A 27,309-nucleotide genomic window follows, 5' to 3' on the forward strand; every position below is an offset into this window, starting at 1 on the left:
TAAAACAGGAGGCCACTGCGGGGAAACAGAAAGGTAAATCCCCTGAGAATTAACAGGCAGTGCCACTTTTCTTCCTCAGTGCAGCCTTAAAGTACATATAGACGGACACATTTTGACTGTTAATGCCAATAAAAGGGCTGCAAATACCCCCCCATTGAATATAAGCATACAGTAGCTGTAATCTCAGACCTGGGCCCCATTGCCTACCTCTACTTGTGCGTGCCGGCTACCTTGAACAAGTGCTGCTCAGGTAGGCGGTGGCACCCAGGTCTACATTTCAGTCAGGGGTCATTACATCCTGTCAGTGGTATCTGTGTGTGTGTGTACAGTCTGTTTTGCTGCCTTATGTAGATGGTGTGCCGGCTGTTTTCCGTGGATGTGGTGATGGTTTTGCTGGAGCAGCCAGAGAGGAGGCCGGAAGAGTGTCTGGACCCAGAGCTCACCTGCTTCCTGCCACACAAGTTCTTGATCCAGAGCCTGCTGTTTGCTCGGCGGATGGACGACTCGCCCACTGTTCAAGGCCACGCCCTCGCCTGCCTGGCCCAGTGTCTGGAGCTGCCTTCTTTCAACGTCACGCGGGCTGTCCACAACCTCTTCTCTGCTAGTGAGAAAATGCACACAATGGAATTGTACAAACATCTGTATTTGAAAATAGACGTTTTTCCTGTAAAGCTAGTGTTGATGTGATGAATTTGGGCTAATTTTGCATCTGAAACCAGTAGACCACTTTGTAAAGCTGACGTTTGAAAATACATAACTCTTTGAATTATTAGAGAATGTAATGGAAGTTTGCATATTTTTAGAGCTGCTGTGTTTGCATCTTAAACTGTTTTTGTGGACACATTTCCACTAAAGTAACTTTTGTTTACTTTCTCTGTTTAGCTGGAACCCAGACAGTACTGGAAGGTGAAATTACAGAAGGTACACTCTTGTTTCTTTATCACAGAGTTTACAGTTTGACAGTACAGTACGCTCTCTGGCATGTTTAGCGAGTAGGGCCAGGTGTCCCATAAAAAAATCGCAATACTAGTACCCTTAAAGTGGGATTGAGAATCAGCCATCTATTAACACACAAGAGATTTTATTAAATACTGGATCCAAATTAACGTTAACTAGGTCTTTTAACTGGGGAGGGAATAAGATACCCAGATAAACAATACCTTGCTTTGGTCACTTCAGTTGCAAAACTCTTAAAAGAATTCTGCTGTGAATCATCGGCTCCTGGGTCTTTACCCACAGGCAGGCCCCCATTTAAGTGCCTTTATAAATGTTTGTAACAGTTTGATACCCTGGGCTGGTTCAGTCTTGTGCATGTTGTTTGAAAGGTGTTTTATAGATATGACTGTATGTTTCAGGAGGTTCCCAGAACAGTCAGAAAACCTACCGCACTCTGCCGTTCAGGACTGTGGAGATGAGCACCACTGACGTCTCCGACTGTGACGGTGAGACAAACCGACCTCAGCCACCATTCAAATGATTGTTAATTAAATGCGTTGAGTATTGGATGGCATTTCGTAAATACATGGGCAGGAATTGTTTAATAAGCTTGTGTAGGTATTTATACACTCAAAGTCTGACAAGAGGTGTGTTATTATATATTTTTGATGCAGCAAAAGAGAACCTGGCTCTTCTCCTGAAGCGTGTAAAAGATTTGAAGACTAACGTGAGAAAATCAGCATTGCAGGTATTGGAAACTGAGTTTTACCAGACGACTTCATGTTTCAAATCCGAATAATGATAAGTACAGTAACTGATACTTATGTCACCAGTATATGAGTTTCACCCTAGCTTTCTGTGCAGTATACAAAGAGATGCCTAGATGATCTTTAACCTCTGTGCTCTGCCGTCCCTCCACAGGCCCTTGTGGGTCTCCTGAAACACAACGTAATCCCCATGAGCTGGGAGAACCTGGCTATACTGTCAGAGCGGTGCAGAGACCCAGCTGTTTCTGTGAAGAAGAAGGCCCTGCAGTGTATAGGAGAGCTGCTGACTGTAAGTCTCAACCAGCAGCTCTGAGACACAACATTTTGCACACTGATTACTTTTCCCAACAATCTAGTAACAAGAAAGAAAACGTCTTACAGAATTTCCAATACACATTTAAAAAAAAGAAAATGTGTGTTGTTTTCTCTGACCACCAGGCTAAACCAGAGTGCAGTGTGGTGCAGAAGGCATGGCTTCAGGGCGTGGTGCCAGCTGTGGTAGACTCTGAAAACTCTGTGCAGGACAAGGCCCTGGAGGCTCTGGACCAAGTTCTGCTAAGCCAGGTCAAACCGTACTCTGCCAGTCGCCACCTGGATGCCAGTCAGAGGCTGACCTGGGACCTGCTAGCCCTGCTCTGTCATGACTGCCAGAACCTCAGGTTGGGAAAACTACAGTCATTCATTCATTTGTGTTATATACAAAATAAGAACAGGTCATGCAGAAGAAAAAAGCAGAAATGTGAAATACTAAATACTTTGATTTTTGTATTTAGATTGAAATAGGGATGGGTGATATGGCCTTAAAATCCATATTGCAATATATATTGCAGCCTCTTGCGATAACAATATATGTCACGACCCATTTCAGACCAGGTTACATAAACCCTAAGGAAAGCCAAACTGCTAAATGTAATATTATTTTTTAAAGAGAAAGAAACGTAGTTTTGAGAACATTTACAGTATTCTGATAAACCTATTACATAATGTTGCAGATAACTAAAATTCAAGTACACTAGTTGCAGAGACTTTAACAAAGAAAAAGCTTAAAGTATTGGGTTTCTTTCCTTTAGTGTAAACCATTCTAAAAGGCACTACACTTTCAAAGATGCACAGGTACTTTAATACCGTAAAAACATATTTCAAACAAAGTTTCTTACCTGCAGCCTAGCACATTTCAGCACACTTGTGTACACACACACACACACACACACACACAGCTGCCAAGTAATGCATGTTGATGCTATCGTAGGCCAATTTGTATAGTTTATATTGCATATCGTTTATATTGCTCAAACTAGTCAAACCACAATGAAAACTGAATATTAGCACAAAACGTTTAGCAGTCATTTCAATCATTCCTCACTTCTTTACTGACCTTCAAATCGTGTCATTGCTGGGGAAACGATCACACCCCCACTGCTGTTGCTACTTGCTACTATTGTTTTTTTGTCCTTGGTCTGCAGCCGGTATTTCAGCAGGGCCTTCACCATCTGGTCCAAAGAGAACAAGTTCACACAGACTTTCATCACTAACCTGATCTCACACACTGACGCCGATCACGCCGCCGGGCCTGGTTGCTGCTCTCCAAGGTTGTTGCTTCGTCCCCCAGACTGCCCTATGGGAAGATCCTGGATGCCTGGGACAGCATGGTCAGGTGAGAGGGACACACAATACATATTGACATTTACATTGAGGTCATGTTTTATCTTCAGATATGAATTCAGCGTTACCTAGATGATTTTTATCATTTTCGTTTGCTCTTAGTTCAAAGGATGTAAATGTGACAACCTGCTGTCATATCCTGTGTGTGATGGGAGACATCGCCAAACATTTGAACAAAGATACCAAGAGCAGAATAGTTAGTAAGTAAATCAAGTGTGGGATGATGGGAAAATTTACAGGATGAGTCTGGAATTGTCATAATCTCTCAAATTCAAAGTTTTTATTGCCATGAAAGTTTCAAGCACATCTGAGCCAGTCCCTCACATTGTAGTCACAGCTTTGCTATTCGGAAATGAACTGAACCGCTTCGCTCTGCTGTTGTTGAAGCTGCCTGTGAAAATCCTAGTTTATACAGTCTATGGTGAAAACCCAGTAAAGCGCAGTGAGACAAAATTTATGTTGTTTATTCAAAGTGTGCGGCGACTGGTGACGACTGCCCCCACTTCCTGGTCATTTCCAACCAATCACATAATTCGTCATGCTCCTCCTGGTAGTGACCCACGTCATGCTCAATTCACATTAAAATCAACCCTGATTCAACCCATCTCACAACCTGGGTTGTGAAGCTGAGTTCTCAACCTGGGTTATATCCTGGTTGAGCCGTTGGTGGGAAAGTGGTATAAGCTGAGTAAATCAACGAGGGGTAACCCATTCAAACACGCAGTCTTCCCTGGTTCAATCCTGGTTGAGGCCTGGGGGTGAAAGGGGTATTAGTAATGTAAAGAGCCTTGTGCAGGAGATCACAGTGGATGAATGGGTCAAACACACTGTCACTCCCATGAAAAACCTATCTTTACATTTAGTTGACTTTACATTACATTTAGTAGGTTTTACTGTCTCGTAGCTACACCGCACCTGTCCCCCCTCACCTTCTACCTGCCTGCGCAGTGCCGCTGCACATGAGGAGAGAGCAGAGAGGGGAGGGGCTGCTCGCAGGACAACACTGCCATCTTTTCTACAGAAAGTCACCAGATTTGTCACTTTTGTGAAAAAAAAGTCGCTTTGGGGGCTTGAAAAGTTGCTAAATCTAGCGACAAAGTCTAGTGTACAGAGTATAATGTTGAAAGAAGTTCACTTAGTTTTATACATGCCAGTTAATATAGCAGCTAAGCTGGGATCACAAAGATTTTTTTAACATAAGCATTTTCTGACACAATTTACGGTCTTCTGTATATGAACAAGTGTCTGTCTCTCTAGATGATCTGATGTCTTGGTTGAAGACTTTTACTTTGTCTCTGGAGGTGATCTGTGCTGCTCTAGTGACTCTTTATCAATATGGCCGCAGTGAAAACATCAAAGAGACTCAGGTTGGTGATCTTTTCACTTTAAAACTGCTGCTATACAATAACGGAGCACTGCAATCAAGCTTTTGTTGTGCATCGTTTCATAATTGAAAATGTTAGATGCAAAATGTAAACCAAAGACCATAGTTTGGAAAAAGTTCTGTTAAAGTTTGGGCCTTACATAAAAAGAAATAAATGAAAATTGTGGCAGCTTTTGAACTATTCATACTTGTACTTTGTGATTCTACTAGAACATGTTTACATGCATTAATCTTCAAAAAACACTTTGTTTCTCATACTGCCCGTGGCTGCTACACCGGTATTCACCCTCTGTATGAGACGTTCTGTATGACCCTGCTTCTTTAATAACCCCTCCTGAGAAAGCCCAGTCTGCTCTGATTGGCCCGCGTGTTTCCTTGAATCTCCGAATCTCTGCACTGCTCCAGTTTTGTTTCACTAGTAGCAGCTGAAGCCACTGCAAAGGAGTATAAAGCAGAAATTTGTATCTAAAAAATCACCAATAAAGGCTTTTAAACCAAATACTATAGAACCAAAATGTTTCAGAATAAAAATGTGATGTGGAATTGGGAAGAATTTAACAACATTGGCAGCTAAGGTGACATATATTACTTCCGTTAGCATGCAGCTACATGCAACAATGTTAACACCAAATTATCTAAAACAAAAAACCAAAAAAGTCCTGCCTGCCTTGAGCCAATGACCAATTGCAGAAGTTTGACTAAGTGTTGCGTAACACAGTCGTGAGTAGAAAAAACTGTTGAAACCTGAGTGTTCAGAACAGTAGGAAATCCAAACGTTTTAGCTCACTGGGATTTGTCTAAAATACGTTCACCTTTTATTATTTTAAGTTAAGTTTTGGCCACATTTAACATGAAAATCTGACATTATAACAATGTAGATATGTCCACTTTAAGTATTTATGTTCTGGGGCTTGACCAGTGTCAATTTGATATTGATGATGATGATGATGTGTTTTAAATAATGACGCGGTGTAGAGTTTCAACTTTAACTTAACGTTGCTTTATACTTGTAAAGTTTTAGATTTTCTGCAGAATATAAACTTGTGTAATTCCAGCTTGGAGCAGGCACAACTCATCAGCCAATATTCATATTTTCTCAATATGATGTCCAGCAGTGGCTGTCCTCCATCATGATTTAACCAAAATATAATAAAATATACACCAATTCCTTCTTGTAGTTTCTGACATGTTATATGTGATTTATTTTGTTTTCTTCAGGCTTTCCTGAACCACCACTGTGGTGAGCTGGTGTCGGTCTGCGAGGCCTATTTAGCTGGCATCATCCTGAGTGAAAACGGAGCCCAGAACTTCAATGAGGAGCTGATGGTAAGATCTTTCCCATGCAGGTTCACAGTCAGCTTTAAAGGCCCATCGCCCTCGTTTTTGCAACGTGTACCACACTGTCACCACGGTAGCCAATAGCCAATCCATCTTAAAACTGAACTGAAAGAAAGCAAACAAACGACTGTGAGAGCACACAAAGAAGTCTCTTCTCATTTTTCATTTTATCAATCCAGTACACCTAAGAGCTGTCCAAACTGAAAGAATTACGTTTGAATGTTCCTTCCTAGGTTGAAATGATTTTAATATCTCACTAGAAACTAGACAAACTAAACTAGACAAAGGTAACTATATTTAATTTGATACACTTAAAAATTCAATTTTATTTAAATTTGACAGCTGTGAAAGCTATTGGGTTTCTGAGCTAGACTTTTGAGAGTACGCTTATTTAGTTTCACGTAGCTTCCTTGTGGATTTGTTAGCCGGAGCCCAGCTAGTCAAACAGAACCTTAAGGATTACCACAAGGCTCAACGGTAAGTTTTTAAATTGGTTATCTGCTTGGCAACCAGGCATCAGCTTTTTGTTGCCGAAATTGACATTATGGTCACCGACCCAGAAGCTTCGGACAATATTTTGTACAGCTAAATTACTGGAATTGTTGGTTCTTTGTAAATTATAGATGTAAGTATCTATAAAATGTCTAGAGATACTTATTGTTGTGATTTAATACTCTAAATAAAGTTGAATTAAAAGGCGGTCCACAAACCAAAGGGTGACGTCACTGATGCTACAGTACGGCCATTATTTTTACAGTCTATGATCTCGACAGAGGGCTGACAATAAGAAAAAAAGTTCTTTGCAAATGAGTGTGGATGTGCACATCACTCTTTTATTTGTTTCAGGGTGCTGCACCATCTCAGGTGCGGGATAGCTGTGCTTGTCATCTAACTGAATATGCTCTCTCTTCTAGGTAAAACACCTCCACACTCTGGGTGTGGCGTCACTTCACTGTCCTGCCAAGGTTGGCAAGAGGACGGTGCTGCTGGTGGAATCTGTCCTCACAACACATTCTGACAAACTGGCAGGTAGGGAGGATGGACATCTAACAGATACTGTGCTTTTTAAATTTACAGAATCTGCAATAGTGTTATCCTGGTTTGGAGGTTAGAAGAATGAGAATTGCTGAGAGTCGGGGTGTTACCAGGTGTACTTCTATTACAGGCAATTGTGGTAAAATCTTGTCAGGTGTTTGCAAGTCCTTTAAAAGTCTTGATATGGCCCAGGTTGAGTTATATTAAGCCAGGATTCAGACTAAAAACTGCCCTGCGTTTAAACACCAAGGGATATGTTGGTGGGGACGTGTTTTTTGAGATAGTGGGAGGACAAAGAAATATGATACAGGAAATCCAGTTTAAAAAAACAAGTTATGTGTTAAAAGCATAGACTGTATATAAAGATGGACCGTCTAACCGCTCCCCAAAAGTGAAGCCAAAACATTTCAATCACCCTCTGTTGGCTGGCTGCAGTACAGGTCATAGACCCCACCCCCTCCTTGTTAGAGGATGGGAAATGGGCCAAACTAAAGAATCAAAGTAAATGTCAAATACATTTTTCCAAAAAATGGGTAGTTCTAATTAAGCTGATGTTTGTTCAAGTGTGAATTGTTCTTTAAAATTTGGTTTTCATTAATGAATTTGAAGCTACAAAAAAAGGGTGAAACGTCTGTGATTGACTTGCAATTATGTCCGGCGGATGTATGGGTTTCAAATGTGCAAGATGGCAGCGGCCATATCCGGGGTATTTTGGCAGGAGAAACCGTGGGAGAAAGCAGAAACGCAACTTAATCTTTATATATATATATATATATATATATATATATATATATATATATATATATATATATATACACACACAGTCTTTAGTTTTATTTTAAATTGGGACCAAGTTGCATGCTAAGCAGCTAAGGATTAGCTACTAAGCATTTTACTGTGTAAAAATCTGTTGGAAAAACACTGTTATGGCTATTTCTAAAACCTTGTTAGGATTTCTGTACTTTGTTGGTAACATGGCTACCTTGTTCTTTGTGTTGGTCATTGACAGAGTGCGGGGATGAGCTGCCAGCATCACTGCCTCTGTCCCAGTTCAAAGCTAACTCTCTACCAACCAGAGTCCGAGCTCACGGAGTCATTGCTTTAGGTAACCTGTTCTTCTCTGTTTATATCTGCCTCCTCCTTTATGAGAAACCTTGTTCATAGCCTTAACTTCAATGCATTTCTGCTGTCTCATACATTTCAAAGATCTCAATCAGTAATACTTTGATCCCCAGGTAGAAATTGGGTTACATTTTTTTGTTTTTATTTCACACACACAAATACAATTCACATTGAAGAAATATAAAATGCATGTGAGAGTGTGGTTAAAACCTGTTATGGCTTACATTTATAAAAGCAAATGGACAAACAACACAACGGATACCTATGTTTGTTCTAAAAAAACGCCTAGATCTATGATTAGTGTGTCAAAATGCAAGAGTATAAATAAGAACATTGGTTTAAATGTACAGTATTAATGCCCAAGTAAACAACAGTATTTGACATTGAATGATTATTGCACAGAAATGATAAATTATGGGCTTTTAGCTGCTGACAGTAGTGAAATAGGTCCAAGGCCCATTGATTCCTGTGCTTGACTCATACGTCATGGAGTGGGTGGGTGACATCGTCCAAGATGACACCTAACTTGGACAGTAACCTCTAAGCAATCCTCTCTTAACATTTCCTCTCCGTTGGCGTCTGGTTTAGGTAAACTGTGTCTGCAGCATGAGGATCTCGTCCAAAAGTACCTGCCGGTGTTTGCCAGAGAACTTGAGGTTGGGACAGAGGTTGCCGTGTGCAACAATGTGGTTGTGATCATGTGTGACCTGTGTGTTCGATACACCAACATCGTGGATCATTATATCCCCAACATCTCTGGTTGTCTGCGGGACAATGAGGCTGTCATCAGGGAGCAGACCCTCATCATGCTGACCAACCTGCTCCAGTTGGGAACTCTTCTACACATTCTTCTTCACTAGTTTATAGTTTAAAAAATTGATTTCATTTTAGTTTTATAAAAAAGAAAGAAAGGGGATGATATCAACTAGGACTGAGCCATATGGAGAAAATCAAATACCAAATACCTCAGTGTCAATATTGTGACCATAATGTGTGGTTGGCTATTGGTGCTTTAACAAAATGTTATTTACACAATGACATTTTTAATAAATATTCTCCAGAAATAATTTAATCGCTTAGTGGGTAAAGGTAAATAATAGAACAGCTAGAACAGTCTGGTAGGTTCAGAAAAGTACATTAATTTACTGTAATGTAGCCGTTAAAGACAACACTTATCATATTATCATATTACGATATTATGATATATCCAAAAACTAAGACCATATCCAGTCTCATATCGTGATATCGATATATTGCCCAGCCTTAGTATCAACATATATAATTACGTCCAAAGCTGTTTTGCACCCACAAATACAACAGTTATGGTTTTTTTTTCAGTTGACTAAATATACCAACAAACGCTAGCGGCAATTTGAAGTCAGCCTTAGAAAGACAACCACCTTACAACTCGGCTACTGAGCAAATCAGAAGGTAAATAGAAAGTAGTGTCTGGTGTGTGTGCCAGTGTTTATGCATTTGTGTGTCAGCCTATTCCCGCATTTGGCGAGTGTTAATTTCAGACCTTTCCCCCGTACTGTGAAACAGTAGCCATTTCATTTTCTTTGTAAATGTAAGAGAACTTGATTAAAGAAGAATTTTCAAGATGCTTGAATCATCTCCTCAATGGAGTTTGTTTTTCAACAGCTATTTATTGATTTTACTAAGGTATATTGTATATAATTTGCATAGTTAATATTGTTCTTTGGTGTTCAGTTCATACAGGTTTTTCAAATATCATTTAATAAAAATATCTTTTTTTTGCATCGACTCGTGGGTCAAAAATGGTGATATGAACCGAATCATGGGTTTGGTGTATCGTTAGAGCCCTTCTCAAATGGCTTGTTTTCACATGACGTAAGACATCATTGTATAGACTATTCCTTTGCAATTTAACACCACATTAGCCTGAGGGTTATGCCAACTAAATTTGGGTCATCATCGATCGACTCTGCATTCCTCCTTCATGCTACTCTGGGAATCTTTAAGCAGGGTGTGTTTTCAGTGTTTATCTATAATTGCCTTTCTTATTTATTTCTAGGAGGAATTCGTCAAATGGAAGGGCTCCCTCTTCTTTCGCTTCATGGTGGCGCTGGTTGACCCAGTCCCTGCCATCGCCAGGTAAATCACACTGCATAGATAAAAAGGTGATTATATAAGAAAACAATTTTAGGACTTAACGTGTTTTAATTCAATTTTAATTAGAGTATCAAATCATAACAAAAGTTATCTCGAGACACTTTACAGATAGAGTAGGTCTAGACCACACTAATTTACAAAGCCCCAACAATTCCAGTAATTTCCCAAGAGCAACCAATTGATGTGACAGTGGTGAGGAAAACTCCTTTTAGGAAGAAACCTGGGACAGACCCAGGGTCTTGGTAGGAGGAGTCTGACGGTGCAGGTTGGGGTTGTGGTGCACAGTGGCAATAACAGTCACAATAAAGATAATGGAACACTGACTACAAATGGTAGTCATAGTTAGAGATGGTCCGATACCATTTTTTGCTTCCTGATACCAATTCCGATACTTGAACTTGTGTATTGGCCGATTCAGAGTACTGATCCGATACCAGCGCTCATATATTTTATTATTTATTAACAACTGTATACTACTATCCCTGTATGGATGTGATATGAATTGATTTGATTTGTTGTTGGTCTGGCTCAGGATACACGCTTTGTGAAACATGAACAACCACAAACAATGAACACTGTAGAACGTTTTTTTATTATCCACTTTGACAGTCAGTCATAATGGATATAACCGACAAGAAGGAAGGGGGGTGTGGGGAGAGAGAAGTTTGAAGAGGGATGGTAGCTAGAGGAGAGCTGTCCAAGACGACGACTAACGTTTTTTTATGGCCGATACACGACCACAGAGACGACGTTCCGATGAACAAATAGCAAAGAAGAGGGAAAAGGAGAAGGAACGCGCAAAGTCCCGAGTTTACATCGGAAAAGCTTTTGAAAGGTGGCAAGAACTCTGTCGGCAGCAGGGGGGTGGTGGGGGGGCGAGCTCGCCTCCGTTTTGTTTGACAATACTTCAAAAGTCAACAAGAAGTGACGTCACCCAACTTCGCTTTGAGCAACTTTAAGTTTAGGGACCTCCCTACGCAGTCCACAGCGTTCTTATACGGCAATACATTTGTTAAATACATATGAATTACAGTGCTTTAGTTTTTGTAGCTAGAATATATGTATGAATGTTTTATGAGAACAGCCTGTTTTAGGGAGCATATGTGTATTTATTTTTTGGGGTTTAGCTATAATGTACAACAAGCACAGTGACAGTTTTTACCATTGTAATGTCCAAGACAAAGATTATAGGACACATCTATTCTCCAGTCATACCGTGTTATATGCAGTGCATACTCTGATTTCCACAGGCATTTCACATGAACAAATGAGCGAACACACACAGCTCTGATCTAATATGGCTTAGACTTACAGACTTATACTTCTTTATTAATGTTTTTGGGATGAAATTGAAATTTCCAGCACCTACAGAAATCCACCATAACATAAAACCTATGTGCCTCCTGTTTCCTGTCCCAGTCTGTGTGAATACTGCCTGGTCCACCTGCTGCTGAAGAAGAACTCCGAAATGTTCAGCCAGCACTTCATCGAGTGCATCTTTCACTTCAACTCCTACAACAAACACAAGTCCTACAACAAGTTCCCTCAAAGTGAGAGGTAGGAAGCTGTGTGGATGTTGTTTCTGTCATCTAGTTCACATTTGACTTCATTTTACTTTGATTATTTTCCCAGATGACACTTTTTGTACATATTATTTTTGTTTTTTTTGCTCATTTTTTATTTTAATTTTTTAAATCTATGCAGAGAAAAGGCTCAATTTTCGCTGAAAGGAGCTCAGCACCGCGAGAAGCGTTTTCGGATCTACCGCTTTCTTTTGGAGCACTTCACGGACACCCAGCGCTTCAACGTCACTATCAAGATCAACCAGACCGTTTTAGGTGAACATGTGTATAGATTGAGAGAACGTTCTCATGCATAAAACCACCAATTCCTTTTCCAGTTCTGTGTGGTCAAAATGTTTTTCTTTCTTTGGTGATGATTTGTGATAAAATGAACTGGTCCCATGGCATGAAAAAGGCACTTTATGAGTTTTGCAGCCTGCCTATGCCCCCCCAGTGGCCAGAAATGGTGAAAGGTGTAAACCGAGCCCTGGGTATCCTGCTCTGCCTTTAAGAAAATGAAAGCTCAGATGGGCTGATCTGGAATCTTCCCCTTATGAGATCATAAGGGGCAAGGTTACCTCCCCTTTCTCTGCTTTGCCCACCCAGGGAATTTGGCCCACCCATGAGAGAGAGACATCATGGTTTTCAAACGAGCAAAGTCCTCAAAAGCTACAGATTCAGAAGTGGCACAAACTGAGGAAAGCTCATTGTGGGACTGGCTCTAGTGGCTGGAATTCTGCACCAAAGCTGAGTTTTGGGAAAGAGATACAGTATTAGGGACCACTAAGGTCTATATAAAAGAGACTTCAGATACAGTTTTAGGGGACCACTAAGGCCTATATAAAAGAGACTTCAGATACAGTATTAGGGGAACACTAAGGTTTTTATAAAAGAGACTTCAGATACAGTATTAGGGGACCACTAAGGTCCATATAAAAGAGACTTCAGATACAGTATTAGGGGAACACTAAGGTCTATATAAAAGAGACTTCAGATACAGTATTAGGGGACCACTAAGGTCTATATAAAAGAGACTTCAGATACAGTATTAGGGGACCACTAAGGTCTATATAAAAGAGACTTCAGATACAGTATTAGGGGAACACTAAGGTTTTTATAAAAGAGACTTCAGATACAGCATTAGGGACCACTAAGGTCTATATAAAGAGACTTCAGATACAGTATTAGAGACTTCAGATACAGTATTAGGGACCACTAAGGTCTATATAAAGAGACTTCAGATACAGCATTAGGGACCACTAAGGTCTAAATAAAAGCATCGAAAGAGCACCATGTCATTGGACATTTAATGTAAATGTCCACACAGCAGTTTAAAACGAGACTGAATGTGATTTAGAGCCTTATGTTCAATCAGAATTACAACACAGCTATCAATGTGCAGAATATTGAAGTTTGTTAATGAACACAACATCTTCGGGCATCTGGACACATTTTCTTTTTGAATTCTAAACCGTTAACCACCACCAATTTGCTCCTAGGAAAAATTAAATAAAAACGTGTAACCTCTTTTCCTATCCCAGCATGCTTTGCGGACGAGGAGCTTCCTTTGGATGCAGACGGGGCTGAAATTTATCTGAGACCTTCAACATCTTGAGTCTGAACGAGATGAAGCTGCAGGCTGTATCTGCTCCAGCAGGGGGTGCTTCAGGGGAGGAACCCGAGGAGGAGAACATGGCCACTATGGCTAAGGTTGTCCTGCAGGCTGCACAGAAGAAGGTGGTGTCGCAGGTAAGCAATGTTTGCCAAGTTACTGGTAGGGTTAGGGATGTTTGGATTTTTATGATGTCGATGCCAAAACATAATTCTGATTCCTAAACCGAATCTTGAAAAACTGAAAAATGACATCAAAGAAAGGCTCTTTTATAGTGTTTTTTAAAAGTTGAAAATTATTTAAATGTAACAATATATTAACGTTTTAAAATACTTAAATATATAATTAGTAAACCTACAGTCCCCTAACACACAACTACAAAAATTAGCAATAAATAACAGTTACACTTTTAATAAGTAACCACAAAATAAATGTTGAGTTTGTAGTCCAACCAGAGCCCAGAGGAAAATATGGAATTTTAAAAGTTTCCTCCATTTACGGTATCTAGGTAACGGTAGACTACAGAGAAAGTCTGATATTTTTACGTCCGTTTCGGAGCAACAGAGGGAAAATATTTTGACACAATTAAGTGGCACCAAAATTTGCTTGACTCCTACCGGTTCCATAGTGGAACTGGGTTTCGGTACCCAACCCTAGATGCTTGTAATCAATTACTTATCCATTACTTTTACAAGGACGTCATTTATGGAAAACTAATGGTGTGCAAAAGAAATCAATTCACATTCATGAATCGATTAAAGCTCTACCAATTTTAAAATTGATTCATGGAATTCCAAAAATCTATTCATACTTTTATTATTTTTTCATTTTGTAACGGCGTGTATACTATCCCGTGGGAAAAGTAACTACCTTTACATACTGTGAATCGTTGTTTTAAATAAAAATCTTTTTTGAATAAAATCAATTTCGAATCGAAGCTTGAGCCTAAAAATCGATAACGAATCGTGACATTTTCCGAATTGTACACCCCTAGAGGAAATATTGCTTAAATTTGGTGATGAATACCATGTATAGCAATATGTGATAATATTAACGGGGTGACACATTGTTATTTCGAATTGATTCAAGTCAACATTGAATCATGAGACCAGTAAAGATTCAGACCCCTACTAGTTACTCTGACTTCCATCAAAGCACGATTATACACCATATGATACATTAAAGAATAATTTTAAATCATACAATTATACAGAATTACTCAGTACCCGTAACACAGCTTTTTTTTTTTCCTGCCACACGCATCATTTTTTCCATTAATGACATGCTACTTCACGGCATAGTATTACAGCAGAGGTGTGTCTCTTTTATTGATACATTTCAATATTGATTGATCCAGCATGTGGGATATGGGATTAGAGTGCCTCAGGTCACATAGTTTACGTTACCCCCCCCCACAGCCAGCTAGTGCCCAGCTATTATCATTACAGCAATCTGAATCCCAGCCAACACAAACTCCAGCGCTGGGGGGGGGGGGGGGTAATATTCACCTTTAGCTGTCTTTACAGTTAAATTTAGTCAACGAAAGGTAACAGTCCTGCGGCAACGACATCTATGTTTAGGCACCAAAACAACCAGTTATAATTACAACAAGTGAAGGGGGAGATATTTCCAAGAGGCGGGAAGATCTACTGCACAACGTCGGCCATCAGACATCTCCCCCGCCACGGAAGCCAGCCACCCGCACCTGCCAAGACTCTTGAGTAACGTTATAACAAACCCCTTCCCCCCCCCGGTGCTGAAAACATCTGAAAGGTGACATGTGAAATGTATTGTGATATTGGGGTTTTGGCTGCTGGCTAATGTTAGCTTGCTCGCTTGCTTGCTAATTGGTCTGCTACCAATACAAATTGAGATAACCGCTATAATCCACAGGTCCAGAAGAAGGCCTTCATAGAGAACACAGTTCCTCTCATCATCAGCCTGAAGAGCCTGCTGGAGCAGAAACGCTCTCCTGTGCTCCGAGACCTCATGTCCTACCTTCAGGTAAGACCACAGCATGGACATGTGGATGCTTTCTGCATATTCATCTGATTAATCCAGCAGCAGTGGATCAGCGGACCGCTAACGTTAGACCCAGCAGCAGTTGGTCAGCTGCTTCCATGTAGTCCATCCCAGCCTTGTGCAGGTCTACAATTTCCAAAGTCCAATCCCTGATGTCCTTACACAACTATGAATCCGTTCTCAGAGAGAAGTCATTCCCAATAACGTTTAAAGAATATAATTCAGTTTTCAAATCTATCCCTAATGGTGTATTAGAGTTAATGAAAAGTTATAAAATACAAAATGAAGTCCCTGATTTTAAATTTACTCTTTATATAAATGGTATGGATGTTATGAGCAAGAATTGTACCAATAAACACATTAGAAAATGTTTTCTAAATTTAAAAAAAGTAACACCTCGTGGGAAATTTTTTTGGAACTCTCACTTTAACAATATTAACTGGCATAGGGCGTGGCTTGTTCCTTTTAGATATTGCATCTCAAACAAAATAAGAGAATTACATTTGAAAATATTACACTATATATATCCTACCAGCTTATTTATATCAAAATTCATGCCAATTGACAAGTGTTGTTGTAGTTTTTGTAAATCCGAACAAGAATCGTTAATTCATCTTTTTTATGGTTGTTCTTTTAGTATCGCATTTTGGAAAAGTTTAGAAAATTATATACTGTCTAAAACAACACATAAAATCATACTGGAAGGGAAACACATTATTACACTATTTGATTATAAAGATAGAAATATTTGTAATATTGTTAATCTCTTTATCTTATTAGGGAAGTTTCACATCCACAAATCTAAATTTTCCAATTCTAAACCTTGTTTTAAATTTTTCCAAATTGAATTTGACACATATATTGAATCTATTAATTTAATGACTAATAAAAAAGCTAGATTTATCTTTGATATATACCCCAATCTATTTAACTAAATACTTGTTTTTGCATTTTATACACCTTTGTAAATCTGTCACACTCTTATCTTTATTTATTCATTTTTTATTTATTTTTTTATTTACTATTGTCCACTTCATAATCTTATTTACCATGTACTTTTTTTTATCAATATTGTTTCAACTCTCATGTAAGTTGCAATTCATTCTTTATTTGTTCTTAATTTTCTGATCTGCATTGTCTGAATGTTTGTATTATTTGTTGTTAATAAAAAAAAAAAAAGAAATCTGAGCCGACCGCCATCTTTTTTCCTCGGAGCCGAGCCGTCCATGTAAGTACATTTAAAATTGTTTTAGCTTAATTATTCATCTGTTGGTAATGTGCATTGGTCATCTAATGTCTCTCCGTTTCAAATTATCCGTCAACATAACCTGCGATGAATATTTCATGTTGTTCGTTTTTTGGAAATGCTGTAGCATGTAACGTTAGCTAGCTAGCGCTAGCTGGCTAAGCTAGCGCCGGAGTGTCACGGCAAGTATTTAATGTAGCTCTGGTTGAGCCTCATTCGACTGTAACAAGTATTCGGCACCAATAAAATAACGCTACTTTTATACGAGTGAAACGGTGTGAGACTTGTCGTCTTTACTATGGAAAAATGTGTGAACAGTAAAATCGATATGTCCGGGTCCACCCGCCAATTTACGTGACGTCGCGACCTGCACAAGAAGCTTTGCTCGCAATCAATCAATCTGGTACAGCTTTGACCAGACAGCGAGATAACAGAGCAGCTCATGGTCCGTGGGGAAGAGGAGTGGAAAAATACGGACCACCGCCGTAGTGTACGGACTATATATATATATATACATATATATATATATTTATGTAGAGTTAGATGCTGTATAAACACGTAATGATAGGTGATTGTTTTTAACTGCATAGTGATATGTGTGCCGTTACACTCGCGCAGCAGTGGGGGTGAACGGTCACGCAGGCCGCCAGCTCGAGATCAGACGTGGGTTTGTTGGCCAATGGGAAAGGAGCCCTATGCCGTTTGAAATCGTGTCGACCCAGGACCCGAAGGGATTGTGTATGATCCAAAACGGCACCTCTGGTTCATATTTCAATCATTTAATAAACATAAAAGAAAGAAAGCTAAAACGATAGATAACTCCAGGTCAAAATAGTCTAATATGATCACAGATAGTCTGTAACCGTTCTACATAGAAGAATGACGTCACTGTTTTGAGATTTGGCATACATTTAAGTCTTTTTTTGAAAAAATGTAAATATTGTAAATAGTCCTTTGAGTTATAATAGATAGATAGATAGATAGATGTTTATTGATCCCAAGAAAAATGGGAAATTCCTGTGTTACAGCAGAAAAATCAGTCACAAAGCACAAAATATAAATATAAATGAAATACTAGGAAAAATATACATACATACAATATACATGAAATAATAATACGAATAAAGTAAAAAGAACAAATATTTGAATATGTACAGGATGGGGGAACAAAAATGTGCAACTGCTTAAATAATAATAATATGCTAAAATGTAAATGAACCAAATGTCCAGGTTGCATTAGTGCAGTAGTGTGGTGTCCAAAAGTCTCATCTACCACCCAGAGATGACATGTTAAAAAGTGTTATTGCTTGTGGAATGAATGATTTTCTGTAGCGGTCCTTGCGGCATCGAAGCTGTCGGAGCCTCTTAGAGAAGCTGCTCCTCTGTTGGACCAGTGTGGGGTGGAGAGGGTGGTCAGGGTTATCCATGATAGATAACAGTTTGTTCAGTGACCTCCTCTCCACCACAGCTTCAAAAGTTTCCTGTTTGCAGCCGATTACGGAGCCAGCCTTCCTGATCAGTGTGTTCAGTCTGTTTTTATCGCTGGCTCCGATGCTGCTGCCCCAGCAGATGGCGGAGGAGAACAGAGCGCTGGCCACAACAGACTGGTAGAAGATCTCCAACATCCTGCTGCACACGTTGAAGGATCTCAGCTTCCTCAGGAAATAGAGTCTGCTCATCCCCTTCTTGTAAACAGCAGTGCTGTTGATCTTCCAGTTCAGTTCATGTTGTAATGTTCATTATGTTCATTTTTGCACTGGGTGACTCCAATTATATAGGACAACTGTTTTAGGCAATTATTAAATAAAAAAAATATTTGATACAACATGAAAAATATTTATGTAATCAAGCCAATTTTGCTGATAACTGTTGTATGTTTTTTTCCCCCCTTTCTTTGTTTTCTGTACAGGGTTACAACACTTCCGTGTAGGCTGTGCTGTTTGTGGCAACTGCCCCTCAATGAGGTGGTCCTGCAAGTGTTGCAATGCCCCTGAAGCATGAAAAGCTCTTTTGAGGCTGCACCCAACCTTTGTGTGACACTAAATCATAACAAGAGTGACCTCGAGACACTTTACAGATAGAGTAGGTCTAGATCACACACTCTAATTTACAAAGACCCAACAATTCCAGTCATTCCCCCAAGAGCAAGCATTTAGTGTGACAGTGTTAAGAAAAACTAACGTTTAGGGAGAAACCTGGGACAGACTCAGGCTCTTGGTGGGTGGTGTCTGACGGTGCAGGTTGGGGGTACAATGAACAGTGGCAATTATAGTCACAGTAAAGATAATGGAACTAAACTCCATGATGCCGTTGTTCCCATCAGGTGACCATGCAAGAACATCGTAACAAGGTAAAGGACTTTTTCCCTGGAGATGAGCAGCTGGCAGTTGAGGTGGACTTTGCTCTGAAGATGGCTGAGAAGGAGAAAGAGATGGAGAAGCAGATGGACAACTGCAGCTTGACAGGAGACGCCAGGCCTCCAACTACACAGGTCAGTTCACACTACATACACAATGTGTATTTATAATACTGAGTTCCTACGCAGTATGGAAAGGTATGGAGTTTGATAAGGACGGAAAAAAATAATCAAAACCAAAAATCCTCTTGACCAAGGTTACACTCACTCTTAGTTTTATGAAAATGACCCAGGAGATTGATTCCAGATCTCGCCCATTTGGACATGGGTAAGATATGGACTAGCTTTTATTGACTAGTGAAACCTCCTCCAATTTTATTTGACAAGTAACAGTCTAACCATTTAAATCAGAAGTACAAAGAAGTTAGGGCTACTAATTAATATTCAAGGTAAACGTCTTTATCTCAAATATGAAAATTTAGTGCAGAAGTACTACACAAAACAGCATTAAAAATGGATTTAATACAAATTAGGGGTGGTATTAGCTCATTTCCTTAGGGATTTGGGTTGGGAACTGGAGGGTTGCTGGTTCAAGTCCCTGTACTGAGTGTGGGCTGGTTGCCGGAGAGATGCCAGTTCACCTCCTGGGTACTACCAATGTGCTCTTGAGCAAAGCATGCAATCCCGGCCCATACTTTGAATGACGTACTCTATATAGCACTTTTTTAGATTGACTGAAAAATAAATACAATACATGATAATATTACATTCACTATTGTGATTTATTTAGTTTTGTTTCTGGAAGCATTATTTTTTATAATGTTTAAGAATTATTGATTTTCTTTTCTTACAATAACAGAGTAGGCCAGTGTATCGGAGTTCCCCACAGTCAGTAAAGGTTTAATGGTGATTTTGCTCTTTCCCCAGTGTTCAGTCCAGGGCTCTCCCATCAGGTCCAGGCCCCTCCTCCCCTTTACCTTTGCCACACCACAGCTGCTACGTCCAAACCCCATGTCTGCCAGGCTGGTACAGACTGACAGGTAGGTCTCCATCCCAGCAGCTAGTCAGTACCAAGGACTCTCTGCAGGGTTTTGTTGGCCTTTGATTGATGACCATTGGTTATCCATTTTCTTTAGTCGGTCACAGAGTTCACTGACTTCATGTGTCCAATAATAATTTACATTTTGCTCACACTGGATCAGACTTTAGTATTGTGTTCAGGTGTAGTTGAGCGGCTCAGCTTGGATTTTACAAGGAAGTTAATTAAAGGACTATGCCAAATAGTTCATAGTAGTGGTGTCACAAATTTAAATTGAAAATCAATTAAAGGAAATAGGATCTGCGATTCTACCAGTACTTTTTTCTCTTCTAAAAGATAGCACAACGTAGCTTAGTGGTAGCCTGCTGCTGCACTTTTGGAATCCCATGGCCTTCTGCTTCCCTGAAATCCCCCGTGTGGTAATATTTGACCTTACTGGAGAGTCATGTACACACTACAATTTGTAGGCTATCCGACGGGTACCAAATGCCAGACAACGGCTGACAGAGGAGCGTCATGTTAAAACATACTTACTGGACGTAACTGGCATTCTCTGTCCAGCGGAACGCACCAAGCTCACAAACTGTAAAACTAGGCGGTGGTGATGAAATATGAATCAAGTTTCTGTTACTGTATTGTCGATTTCTTGCCTAAAATGGTTTCAGAAACACATTTTAGTGCACTGTTTGCTGAAATTTGAGAATGTTTCTGACCAGGCTGCCATTTTATCCCCTGCTTCTACAGCTATGCTTGGGTATTAGTGTGGTAAATTCCCAAAAATATATGGCAGTCATATCACACTTGGAAACATATAGCCTATCTTTTTACAGAAGTATGTAAATGACAGTTGAAACAACAATCTGGTCATCCGTCAAAAAGCAAGACCAAGTGGGAACCTCTGGTACTTAACACTGAAGCCAGTGTGGAAGTGCCAACAACTTCAGTAAAATTCAGCAAATTGCAGCTGTTTCAAAATGAAGTCAATCTCCATAGAGTAAGCCTGCATGGTTCTGGGAAAAATATGAAACGATTTATTTTTTTCAGCTTAGAATTGATATCACGATTCTCTGTTATGGTTATTTTTCTCACAAAGTGTAATGTTTATTGCACACATGAACCATGATGAAAAAAACTTTCATAAAAAAATGAAAAAGATTTATACAGTCTATGTTTAAAACTCACAGAAGAAAGTAGTACCATTTGTGATGCTGTGGGCACGTAAAAGTAAATGAGGATTTAAGTCATAAAAAACAAATCTAAGTTATTAAAAAATTAAATCGTGAACAGGGTGAATCGAGATTGCGATTTTTATAACAATTAATCGTGCAGGCCTACCATAGAGCCCAAGTATAAAATGATTAAACATGTTTACAGCGTGGTATAAAAAACGGTTTTGTCTCCATAGCTTTATAAGTCCCCCCTTCTTGACATGACTACTTTTATAAAATTTTATAAGGCTTGATAGTCTAACAACAATGTAGCCCTCGGTGCCGAAAACACTGGCTTAAACCTAATCAAATAGTGACCTTAATAATTTAATTTAATTGTGGATTTAGAGAATTGTGACACCCTTAGTTTATAGTGCAGATACAGACAGGGAACATTGTGAGAGAGGGAATATGACACGCAACAGTTGAATCAGGGACATTGCGGTTATAGACATCTACGCTCAGTCTTTAGGGTGTCCATTCCACTTTGTAAGATTCCTGTGGTTTCTCTTTATTTATTTCATGCATGCACATGACATCAGTGAGCGGGAATAAACAAACTGTGTGTGTGTCTGTGTGTGTCAGGCGTGTGCACGGATCCAGGCAGGAGGAACATGTTCAGTCAATCGCTCTGGAACGAACAGCTACGACGCTGGAGGTTAAAACTACAATTTACATGTTTGGAGAAACTGAACTTTTATGGACTTCAGAGGTCAAAACACAAAAAACCCTATGAATTCAAAGGTGCTTTTCACTTCAAGAACCAAATCAATAGAATTAATCAGATCATCTCATTCTAATCCAGTGGAATTTTTTAATGGGTTTGCCAACATATTTGGATTATCAAAGGCTATTATATAAATTGTGTTTACACATCTTACACAGAATTTATGAAAGAGGGTTGGTGGGAAGACAACTTCATTTAATATCCATCATAAGGTTACATGACACACAATGCAGCATGTTTTTTTAAGTTACAGAAATAATCTTAACTTGAGTAAAGGTGTATTTAAATATTTCATATCATTCCCAATCTGATTATCATAAACACTTAGTTTTGTTACACATAACGGAATCGAGGACCCAAATGCAGAGATGAGACCGGAAGGCAGGAGAGAGTGTGTTACTAAGATTTATTAACAGGAGTCCAAACAGCACTGGGATCACAAATACAAAAAAAACGACACAAGGGAAAAAAACAAGTCCCAAATGAGTGAAAAGTCAAAAATCCCCCCCCCCAAAAAAAAAAAAAAAAGTCCAAAGAGAAAACAAAAACCAGAACACAGAAACTGGGGAAAACTCACGGGGAAAACAACGACTTAAGGGAAAAATGCAGAAACACCAACAGGAATAGGCCAACAGCTAACACTAAATACACAGGGTAACAAGACAAGAGGGCTTGGAAACAGGTAGAAAACATCAGGTAATCACAGGAGCGGGAAAACACAGGAAGTAAAACTAGAGATAAGACCAGACAGACCCAGACTTCAAAATAAAACAGGAAACAGAACATACAGACACTCGGGGAACACAAGACAGGACCAAGAACACAAGACCAGGGAGGAAACACGGAGAATTAACAGAAAACAGAACAAAGAAACCAAGTTTTTTAATTTTTTAAACCAATCAGACTTACTGAAAGTTTTTATTGAGTTTCTATTTTACAGAGTGACAGCATCCTGTTTACCATTTGTCTTTTTTACTTTCCAGTGATGCCCAAAGGAGCTGTGAATGACAGAGCCATCAGCACACCAAAAGGTACGATTCCAGGTCCTATTTCCAGACTTGGTCTGGGGCTGACACCTCCGGGTCGTCTGGTCCATGTGCTCGTGTCCAACCAAATTCTCTTTGGTTGAAGAAAAGCTGGTGTTACTGTCATGAGGCTGTTTGCCCATCAAAGAGTTTCCACAACACAAAACAAACAAGAAATGTCCAGCTGGCAGAACTTTGGAAGCAGGCGGGGTTCTTTTAGCTAAAGGCCCTGGCCCACCAACCTGACCCGGTCGGTGACTCGAGTCTGGTCGGTGTGTTTGGCCGTCGTCCGTCGGCCTTCATTTTGTCCGACCTGACTTGCTAGATCGCAGGGCGGGATGTCGGACTCAATGACCAATCAGACTAGTGGAGTGCTAACCCGGACATGGCGAGCGGGATGGGTGACTCTCAAAATCTGACAAATCTTTTAAACTGACTTTGGTGGATCTGAAATGAAGACAGATTCAGCAACTGCACGGCCTTTTTCTAGCTTAAAATGTTTTCGGAAACCCTTTTATGTGAACTATTCTTGTGAAATATGAGATTGTATTCCAAAGAGCCGCCACGACAGTCTGGTTTCAATCACCTGCCGCTTGTCATTGTTTGGGCGACAATACAGATAAGCGCCGCCTTCTGTCGTGGAGACGTAGTATGTCTCGCGCATGCGCAGAACGTACACTCATGTCACTTTGGTGTGTCCCGAGGAAGTTTTTTTTTGACCAACTCGGGGACACTGGTCAGTCTGACTGATTTTTCTGCTCCAGTCGGCCGTTGGGTGGGTGTGTCAGAGCCCTAGACGCTTTGGTTGCATGTGGTTGCTATGACACTGAATATCAGTGGCGGTAAAAATGTTCCCGTTTCCCCTCCACTGTGATTGGACTGCTGGGTAAAAAGTGTTGAGTGCAAGTGTTAAGTTTTACCTAAAGCATTAATCAGCACTCAGTGACCAGAAAACAAAAACAGGATAGGAACATAGGGCCTCGTCAAGCTGCTGCATTATGTCAATACGCCGCGCTCCCATTGCAAATATTTAACCCTTGTGTTGTCCTTGGGTCAAATGTGACCAATTTGTAGATCAGAATTATGGGTTTCTTTTAACCAAATTTCCCCAAAATAACATGAAAGCGTGGATGTACGTTGTCTGGAAGCCACGTAAAATTAATGATTACTTTCATTGAACTGTAGGTGTTTTTTTTTTTTCAATTTTACAGCATTTGAAACAAACTGCAATCCACTCAACATCCTATGAGCTTAACTACGAGTCCAAATAATCCACAATTTCTGGGGGTTTATTAGCAAACAAAAAATAGGTATTATTAAAAAGTGACAAACGTTTCAAAAAGCGTCAAAAACATTGGAGAAAAAAATAAGTTGATTTGCAATTTTGACCCCGAAGGACAACAAGTTCACTCTCTGGTAAGACAACACAAGGGTTAAAAAAAAATGCTGGCCTGAAGAAAAACTCCTTTGGTGCACACACATTGTTACTAGGTAGAGTGTATTCTGTGCTCTGTGGCTGATTTAATTCATCTAAAGATAACTTTCCCCCCCATCGATGGGTTGTAGAGGTAGCTAGGTAGAAGTAGGAGTGATTGTGTCCGACGCACACTCCCCGTCTGTGTGTTGCAATCCGAACTTCTCTATTCTTTGGTTTGAAAGATGGGCCACGGGTTCATTTTACTGCGTGGGGGTGCTTTGAGTGTCAAGTCAAGTCAACTTTATTCTAATTACACAATATGTGCCAGACATACAGAGCAATTAAAAACATCTTTATCTCTGACCCACGGTGCAATGAGGACACATACAACAAATATAAAAGATGAAGAATATAGGATAAAGACAGATACAATATACAAATAAAAAAATATAAGTAATATGTACAACACAGTGATGAATTCTAAATAGTGCAAATATAAGGCAAAATCAAACTGTAGAGAAATGCGCAATATAAAAGCAAGAGTTCCTGAGTGTCTTCTTTTATATAAAGTGGCTAGTGTTGATCCTGATGGGGGGGTTCAGAGTCCAGAGTTCTTGGAGGCAGAGGGGAGGGGAGGGAGAAAGGGGGAGGGCGTTGAGCCTTCTGACAGCCGGGGGTGTGAAGCTGTTTGTATACTTGTTGTGTCATGACATCATTTTGGGAAATATACATATTTATTAACTTTCTTTTCAAGAGGGAGATGTTCAGATGGATATCAATCCCATGTCTGTGTGTTAAGAGCCAAGAAACAGTTAGCCTAGCTTAGCATAAAACAGGAGGAAACGGCTAGAAAAATACACATCCCAACAGTTTTAAAGCTAACTGATTAACACACTGTCTAGTTCAATCTGTTCACAAACAGAAATCTAACATTTGAGTTTGACCTTGTGTTGCAAATTTTATCTTTGTGTTGATACTTTATTAAGAATATCTTATCTGTCCTCCCTGTAATCCAGGTGTCAACGTCAATTTAACTTTTGATGAAGGATTCAGCGCAATCTTCAGTGACAAAGGAACAAGTAAGTATTTAATGAGGATAAGAAGCTCCTTATTAAAAAAAAAAAAAAATCAGTTGTGTCTTCCAGTCTGTCAAACTGCGAGCTACACAGGTTTGGAGTTAGCATTTGCTTCCAGGTGATTTAGGTTGACATGAATCTGTCTGCTGTGTCCTCTCAGGTCTTGTCGGGGAGACCAGTCTTCTTCACGTGAGGTCAAATGAGCAGCAGTAAGTACACTCACTGCTTATTTAATGGCTTCCACACTGTCCAGTTGTAGTTCTTCAAACACTTTTGAATGTAGTTTAAAATGGTATATTAAACATTTGTAAAGCCATCCTTAAAAGGAAAATATGAATATGTCTACTACTACTCTAGTGACTGAGTCGGGCTAACGCACATTTTGACGGCATCACCTAGATCATCGGGTGCGAAAACTAACCAATCAGAGCCTAACTCTCCATCCCTGCTGCGTTCAAGCAATCCTAACAAAATCATAACAGAATGAAACAAGCACTGAAGAAATTGGCATTTTTACATTGGCATATTATGTAACGTTAAATATTCTCTTATCTACACATATTGGAAATTGAGATAAAGACAATATTTGTTAACAGATTATGAAGTAAAGTTTTATTTCAGAATTGTTTTTTAAACCCCAAATAAGTCCCGGGTCAGTTTGACCCGAGGGACCCGAGAGGGTCCCGAACGTGAAGACAACACACGGGTTAAAGGGTTGGTTCACCCAAATTACAAACAAAATATATACCAAATATATTTTTTCTCTCTCCAGTGGTATCTCTCCATGCAAGTAGTTCTGGTTGTATTCCTCAATTCAATTGTATAAAAAAATATAGAATCAATTCAAAACAAGAGTTATCTGGAGACACTTTACAGATAGACCAGGTCTAGACCACACTCCAGAATTTACAAGGACCCAACAGTTTTAGGAGTTTCCTCCAGAGCAAGCAACAGTGCGACAGTGGTGAGGAAAAACTTCCTTTTAGGAAGAAACCTCGGACAGACCCAGACCCAGACCCAGACCCAGGCTTTTGGTAGGCGGTGTCTGACGACCGATTGGGGTTAGATTGAAGAGTGGCAACAACAGCCACAAAAAATAGTAGTTTGTAGTAGTTCTTTGTAGTAGTTCATGGCATAGCAGGGCACTGTGGGCATTACAAGGCCCAGCAGGACGTGGCAGGGCACAGCACAGCGTAGCAGGACGTAACATGGCATCGCAGGACGTGTACCGGGACCACGGCGACAGCTGCTAACATGATTTTGGAGCCTCCCTGATCCAAGGAGACATGCTGGGCGAAAAGGACATAAGGACCCCGGGGAATTATTCCCCAGAGCTAGGTTAGTAGCAAGCATTTAAAAAAAAAACTATATTTAGTATATTATAATAAACATAAATAATTTGAGCCATTTTATATTTTGGGGGTTTAGGATGCAAATGAGCGTTTGCGTTTCCCTCATTTACACATCAAACTATATTACACATGACTGTAGTGCAACTTAACATTTAAACAACAATAGACCAGCTCAACTAAACCAAATTGTCTCAACAGCAACTAACTAGGATTAAATAAAGAAAACCACAAACAAGGTCCTGGTTTTATACTTAAGGCAAACAAGCCCCCAACTTGTGAAAACCGGC

The 27,309-nt window shown here is 39.8% G+C and overlaps 1 protein-coding gene across 1 annotated transcript; it reads left to right on the forward strand.

Moving 5' to 3' along the window:
• Nucleotides 1-323: 323 nt before the first annotated feature.
• Nucleotides 324-26,572, forward strand: LOC116677824 (condensin-2 complex subunit D3-like). Its single transcript, XM_032508066.1, is given in 27 exon segments — nt 324-604; nt 883-921; nt 1,356-1,442; nt 1,611-1,684; nt 1,858-1,992; nt 2,142-2,362; nt 3,167-3,270; nt 3,273-3,357; nt 3,468-3,565; nt 4,623-4,732; nt 5,968-6,075; nt 7,002-7,116; nt 8,132-8,227; nt 8,833-9,070; nt 10,155; nt 10,283-10,362; nt 11,800-11,937; nt 12,085-12,218; nt 13,484-13,528; nt 13,531-13,691; nt 15,448-15,558; nt 19,146-19,313; nt 20,106-20,218; nt 22,011-22,066; nt 23,133-23,183; nt 25,611-25,673; nt 25,831-26,572. Coding segments are annotated over 27 exon segments (2,937 nt in total). The 5' UTR covers nt 324-351; the 3' UTR covers nt 25,884-26,572.
• Nucleotides 26,573-27,309: the final 737 nt, after the last annotated feature.

The sequence above is a fragment of the Etheostoma spectabile genome, unplaced genomic scaffold (genome assembly GCF_008692095.1).
Source record: "Etheostoma spectabile isolate EspeVRDwgs_2016 unplaced genomic scaffold, UIUC_Espe_1.0 scaffold00005924, whole genome shotgun sequence".
Classification (NCBI taxonomy): Eukaryota; Metazoa; Chordata; class Actinopteri; order Perciformes; family Percidae; genus Etheostoma; species Etheostoma spectabile.